This window comes from Ananas comosus, linkage group 12, assembly GCF_001540865.1.
Source record: "Ananas comosus cultivar F153 linkage group 12, ASM154086v1, whole genome shotgun sequence".
Classification (NCBI taxonomy): domain Eukaryota; kingdom Viridiplantae; phylum Streptophyta; class Magnoliopsida; order Poales; family Bromeliaceae; genus Ananas; species Ananas comosus.
In genome coordinates this window covers 10,447,854-10,454,560 of record NC_033632.1, presented here as the reverse complement: position 1 = coordinate 10,454,560, position 6,707 = coordinate 10,447,854, and the positions used below count along the sequence as shown (strand labels likewise).

The following is a 6,707-nucleotide window of genomic DNA, read 5'->3' as shown; positions in this document are numbered from 1 at the left end:
GTGAAGCAACATGCGTCCGGATGAATGGAAAGGGGGAAATTCTTGCTACAGATTCGAAACTAGTATGAAGGAGAGAGAGAAAGAGGAAGAGGAAAAGAAAGATAAAGAAGAAGAAGAGTTTCCATAGCTAGAGATTTGATTGAGAGGAGAAGGTATAATATAAGAAGGATAAAAATGTCAATTATCTCATTGACTAATTAGGATTAAATATTTTACTTGTGGTTAATTAAAATTTTCTAACGGATTATAACGACAATGACATATTTGAAAATATTGAAACTTTTGCAGGATAACATAAGAAAGCTGAATTTGTGGGAATATATTTATAATTCGCTATATTTACAGGATACTGTATGCAATTAATCCTACTTTTTAAGTAAAAAAAATTGATTGATTAATATATACATTTATATATAGGTATCATATAACTTTTATTTCTAATTTTGTATTATTTATTATTATATAATTTTTAGTGTATATATAAATATCAAATGTGAGTTTTGATGCTTTTAATATATTTCTAATTTAGTAAAATATTCTAAATATATTCAAATTTTTATAAAGCATATTAGTTAAACAATATTGATTGCCATATATTTTTAATAATTTGATGCGTCGTACCTAATAATTTAATAAAAAATAAAAAATAAAATTTAATAATAAAATTAAATTTAAATAAAAATTAACTATAGATTATAAAATGGCAGAATGTATTGTACCATCTTGTAATTTGTAAAATATATTATTTTACTATTATTATTTAATTAAATATTCTTTTTGTAAACTAAAAATAAAATTATAAAATATTTACGTATAACTTAATTAACTTTTCAAATCACGAGCGAGGTCGCAAAATAAAAAAAACGCATATCGAGGTAAATTAGAGTTTACAGTCCAAGAATATACGTGCATGGGATACTGCAGTATATATAAGAGATGAAGATTTAACTTATTACGTATCGGTAGTATTAATGAAACTATCGTAACTTGGAATTGGCTTAAATATTAAGTTACCTAATTGTTTAATATGATAAAAAGCTTTAGAAATGTATTTCAAAAAGCCATGCTCCATAAAAAATAAAATAAAAAATGGCCTAGATACTTACTACAATATTTTTAAAAAACCAACCTTATTTAGCCACATTGGAAGAAAAAGAAAAAGAAGTGAATACTCTATCCAAGTATGGCATGTGTACATGAGAAATTGGTTATAAATTAAGGGTTCGATTCTACGCTACCTTAACCACTCAACGTGTTGGTGTATTGGTAAAGGAGTGGACTGAGTTTTGTAGAGTTGGATGACGTTCTACGTTTTTTTTGGTGCCCAATTCAACGTTTCCAATTGTTTTTTTTTATCAATTTTCTTTTATTTTTCTTCTTAGATCTTTTTTTTATTGATTTTTTTTCTTTCCTGAGGCTCCTACTGCCTCATTCTATATAGTTAAATTTATTTGCTAAATGAATGAAACAGGTAGCGTGCTACCTTTGTCTCGAAAACTTATATTTTTTAATTTATATGAATTATGCAACTCAAATTTTAAAATTCCAATTTAAAACTTACATTTTATAATCAGGACTTTTGAAAATTCATCTAATTTATTTTTACATCATTTTAAATACCAAGGAAAAAAATATGATATGCTATTAAAAAATTTTCAAAATATCTAATTTATTTTTAGAGTTCGGCTACTATATTTTTATGAGTATAGATATTTTTGTACTCATAAATTTTCGGCCGTTAGATCTACCTCTTTAATCATTTTCATTAATTAGATCATACTATTCAACCGACTGTTTACTCAATTCTAGGGAATTAGTATTATCCTAATCGCACATCCCTTCATTCAACTGCCGAAAATTTTTGAATATATTCGTAAGAGTATAGTAGACCTGCTCTTATTTCTGATTGGCCAAAATATATATTTTACGACTACATTTTTTAAAAATATATCCCTGTCCTTAAAGATTTAATAATAAAATTTGAGATTTAGAAAAATATTTTAAAAAATAAAGAATAATTTAAAAATGTCAAACAATACTAAAAAAAAAGTATATAAGAAAAACCCTAATTTATAATTCATATAAATTAGGGAAAACTTCAAAAATTCCCCCTGTGGTTTCCTAGTTTCTCACTTTGCCCCCCTGTGGTTTAAAATATATCAAATTGCCCCCATGTGGTTTCGTTTTTATCTTTTCGGTAGCTTTTTTGTTAATATTTTATTAAATTATATACAAAAAATTTCAGATACACATCTAGATTTATCAAATATTCACTTTAGTACCGTTTAATTTTAACTTTATCACTGATTTAAGAAAAATAAAATAATAAAATTGATAAGAAAAAGAGAAAAAGAAAACCACAGTAGGGCAAATGGATACATTTTAAACCACAGGGGGCAAAATGAGAAACTAGGAAACCACGGGGTTTTTTTTGAAGTTTTCCCCATAAATTAAGTCCATAAAAGGTAGTCTTAAAATAGTGTTATGAAGCAAGTGGAAGGGAGAATCTCTTTGGCTAGTTCAATTTATGGTATTGGGAGGTGAGAATTTTTTTTTTTTTATCCCCAATATTTTAAAAAAGAGAAGATTGACTGCATAATATACAAATTTGACTACTGATGAAAGTGGTATTAGGATATTCCCATCTACTATTTGACTCCGTTTTCTTAAATGAAGGAAAGTAGTATTATTATATTCTATTTTGCTATTAAAACTGCGACACGTCGAAGATATAAAATAAGACTATTTTAAAAATATTTTCAGAATGGTACAGCGTTAATAAAAAGACGTATTTTTTCTAATTTTTTTTTGTTAATATTTTTATCATTCAAAGAACATTTTTGATATAGATTATAAAAAATTGACTGAATAATAATGGAACACTCACAGAGGGGTGCTAAATGTAACAAATTAAAATATTGAGAGAGTAAAATATAAGTTTTTCAAAATTAGAAATAAAAAAAAACGGATATTCATAACAAAATTTTCTGTAATTTAACTTGAAATAAAATATAATAGAACTAAATTTTTTTAATATGAGATTAATAAGATTAAGCGTGTTAGGATTAAAACAATTCTAGAATGGATAATTCTCAATTTATAAAAATGGTATTGAAATACCAAAACTCAATTTGCGCAAAGTAAGGGGCTCTCCAACAATTTCTCGCTGGGAAAACTCCGATTCGCTGTCATGTACTACTTTTATCTCTAACCAAAAATGAGTTGAGTGTTTTAGAAGCACTAAAATTAGAATAAAGAATGATAACATTTAGAGACAAAACTAGTACACGGCAGAATATTACAACTCCTTAATAAGATGTTTGTGAGTGGCCTACAGGATAATAATTACTAGAAATGCCAAACTTCATAGATGTTATTATTAAGTGAAAATAACCACCCAAATTTTGGACTTTTGTAATTGAAGGATTTTAACTAAATAAATTAAAAGTTTAAACAAATTGATTGGTAATTCTATTAAATTTAATAACTTAAACTACTTTTTAGCAAATTATATCAAATTAATTAATGACTAATAGCTAATTGAGCTATGAAATTTTATAAAATCTTTTAGTAACATTTTTTAAAAAAACTTAATTAACTTACAACAAAAGTAAAAAAACTCAAGATTGAGAGCTTAAAAGACAAATTATAATTCATTAGGCTATTTGTAAATAGCATGGAACTTAGGAACTGTGCTAATTCTATATATGTTATTAAAAATATCAACACATAGGCAAAAACCCCAAAAATAGCACTTCTTTACTACTCATAAGAAATTCAATTAATTTATTAGACTTTTTATTAGGTTTAAATTTTGAGGAATGCTTCAATACACCAGATAAATTAAATCTAGCCCTTCATATTTTAAGGGCGAGATTGTCTTTTGTATAGTGGTTACCTGCTCAACAGGTTACCATTCGTAAGGGTAATATGGGAAAACAAATAAAAACTAATTACCAAATTTGATCAACCCTACATAACTATATGTTTTCTTGTTTAATTTTGTTACTTACCAAATTAGATAGTACTAATTAGATAAGTAACAAACCTTTATAAAATTGAGTTTAAAAATCAATTTGAGCTTAAACTTTAAATGATCTATTGCTAAAAAATTATAAGAATATATAGATTAGATATTAGTTCAAAAATTGAAATAAAATAGAGATGAATTTCTCTCTCAACAAAAAAAAAAAAAAGAAATGGGATTCGGAGGAAGATGAGATGTTGTCGATGGGAAATTAAAAACTGGAAGAGAAAGAATAGACATGGATTTCTCTCTCAACCAAAAAAAAAAGAAAAAATAGCTTCGGAGAAGAGGAGAAGATGATGGTGGTGGGTGAAAACTTAAGTAATAGACATAGATTTCTCTCTCAGCAAAAAAAAAAAAAAGAAAAAAAGAAAAAGCTTCGGAGAAGAGGAGAAGATGATGGTGGTGGGTGAAAAGTTTTCATAGGAGTGAATGAGATATTTTACAAAAATAATGTATTAAGAGACGAAAATTTACCAAAATGCCCTCGGTGCTAAAAAACAAAAAAAATTGCCCTCTTGAAGAGTTGACCGGTACCGATGGTATCAAATACCGGTCATCCTCTTTTAAGAAATGCATCTTGACCGTCCATTTAAAAAATTTTAATGGTTAAGATCTTTTTGGTGTATAGGAGCATTGCTCTTAAATTTGTATATAACCTAAATAAATTAATCAAATTTACACCAACCAACTTTAATTTTTATCTTTTTAATAAAAAAAAAGCTACAAGAAACGAAGAACCACTCTACTTTAAAAAGTCGAACAATTTAATAAGAAACTCACAAATTACAATAAGTTTCTTTCTTATTTATCTCTTTCTAAGATCTAAAATACAAAAATTTGAGACTCTTATTTACCTTACTATTAAAGCTAAAATTGTAAACTATGTATTAATCAGAGTTTTTGTACTTTCAAATACCTATTTGTACAGCAGAAGCTGTACTCCGGTGATCGGCGGCGGCCGCAGCGATGGAGGTTCGACAAAGCGGGCAAATCGGATTCATCAGCAGCCAGTTATCCACGCAATGCGTGTGAAAGCTATGCCCACACGACGGCAACAATTTGCAGCTATCGCCTATTTGAAAGACGTCTAGACAAATAGTACAGTTGGTAAGAACACTTTCTTTTATATTTTCTACTTGGCAGAAGTTAAAGCGAGGGAGTCTCTCCAGCTCCTCTGAAGATAACCTCTCGTGGCTTCTGCCGCCGCGACTCTCGATCGTCGAGGCGGTTCGCAGCAGCCCCTTGAAGGCGCGGCAGACGGTGAGGGCCTGGAGCACCACCAAGACGCCGACGGCGGCGAGCGGGACCGCGGCGGTGATGATAGAAGAAACAACCATTATTCGCGCGGCGACTCCAAATAGCACCAAAGCCATTGCTAGAGGGAGAAGCACTTCTTGGGGCAGCAGCACTAATCACTTGAGCTTTTTCTGCTTCTCTTATATGGTTTTTTTTTTTTTTTTTTTTTTTTTATTTTTCTCTCCTCCTATTTTAATAGGAAATCACCATGGCTCTAAAGAAGAGCACAAAAGAGAGCTTAGGATTTAGAAAGAGTAGAGAATAAAAAGGAGAAGTGGAAGTAAGGGAAAAGCGGGTGTGAAAAGTGTGGAGGTATATACATTTTTTTTTTTTTTTTTTTTTTTTTTGTACTCTCTTTAATATTATTTTGTTTATTTTTTTTTTTTTTATGTAAAGATCTTAAGAAGAGACCCCCCAATAATGAGCCCTTTTTGAAAAGCCCATAACTTTTGGTTTCTTCTTCTGTTTTTCAAGGTGTACGCTGATTCAGGCTTTTGTCCTTTTACCACCGCATAGATTAAAATAGTAAGCTAATATATTTTGTAAATAAAAATTATTTAACTTATGATCTATTTATAATTCGACTATTTAACCTTTATACTTTCCGATTTTAGCTTGTTAAAAAAGTAGACTACTGAATTTTGAAGTGAAAGAACTATAATATAATTCTGATTAAAAAAAAAAAATAGATAGTAAAACTAAAAATATTAAAAATATATAATTAAATTAATTTTGGCTGTAATTTGAGTAAGTTTTGTAAATAAATTTTAAAAATAAATACATAAAGTTAAGGGACTAGTTTTAAAATTCTAATGGAAAAACAGAAAAAAAAAAATAGCTTCGAAAAAAATAATGCAAAAAAATATATATGCTAATATTTATATAATTTGGTCACCAATTAACGTTCTCCCGTAAAGGCGAAGTAAAAATTTTTATTAGAAAAAACTTCAAATACTCCCATGTAGTTTCGCACTTTTTCACTTTAATATTCTGTAATTTAAAGTGTATCAAATTAGTACCATGTGATTTCACACTTTCTTACTTTATTATCCTGTGGTTTCAAGTGTATCAAGTTAGTATTATGTGGTTTCGCACTTTCTTACTTTAATACCCTATGATTTAATATTTCGTTAAATTATATACCCCGAAATGGATAATAAAAAGAAAAAATTGAAACAATATGATACTAACTTAATACACTTGAAACTATAGGGTACTAAATTAAAAAAGTACGAAACTATAGGGTACTAACTTGATACACTTTAAATCATATGGTAGTAAAGTAAGAAAATGTGAAACTATATGGGTATTTAAAGTTTTTTCTTTTTATTAATATTAAAAGTCCAGTACAAAAATTTTAAAAATTAAATCGTACTCGACA

The 6,707-nt window shown here is 28.0% G+C and overlaps 1 protein-coding gene across 1 annotated transcript; it reads right to left on the bottom strand.

Annotated features, from left to right (window-relative positions):
* On the bottom strand, positions 4,774-5,630 carry LOC109718667 (RING-H2 finger protein ATL14-like). Its single transcript, XM_020245007.1, has one exon. It carries the CDS (start codon positions 5,401-5,403, stop codon positions 4,939-4,941), a length of 465 nt encoding a protein of 154 aa, XP_020100596.1. The 5' UTR covers positions 5,404-5,630; the 3' UTR covers positions 4,774-4,938.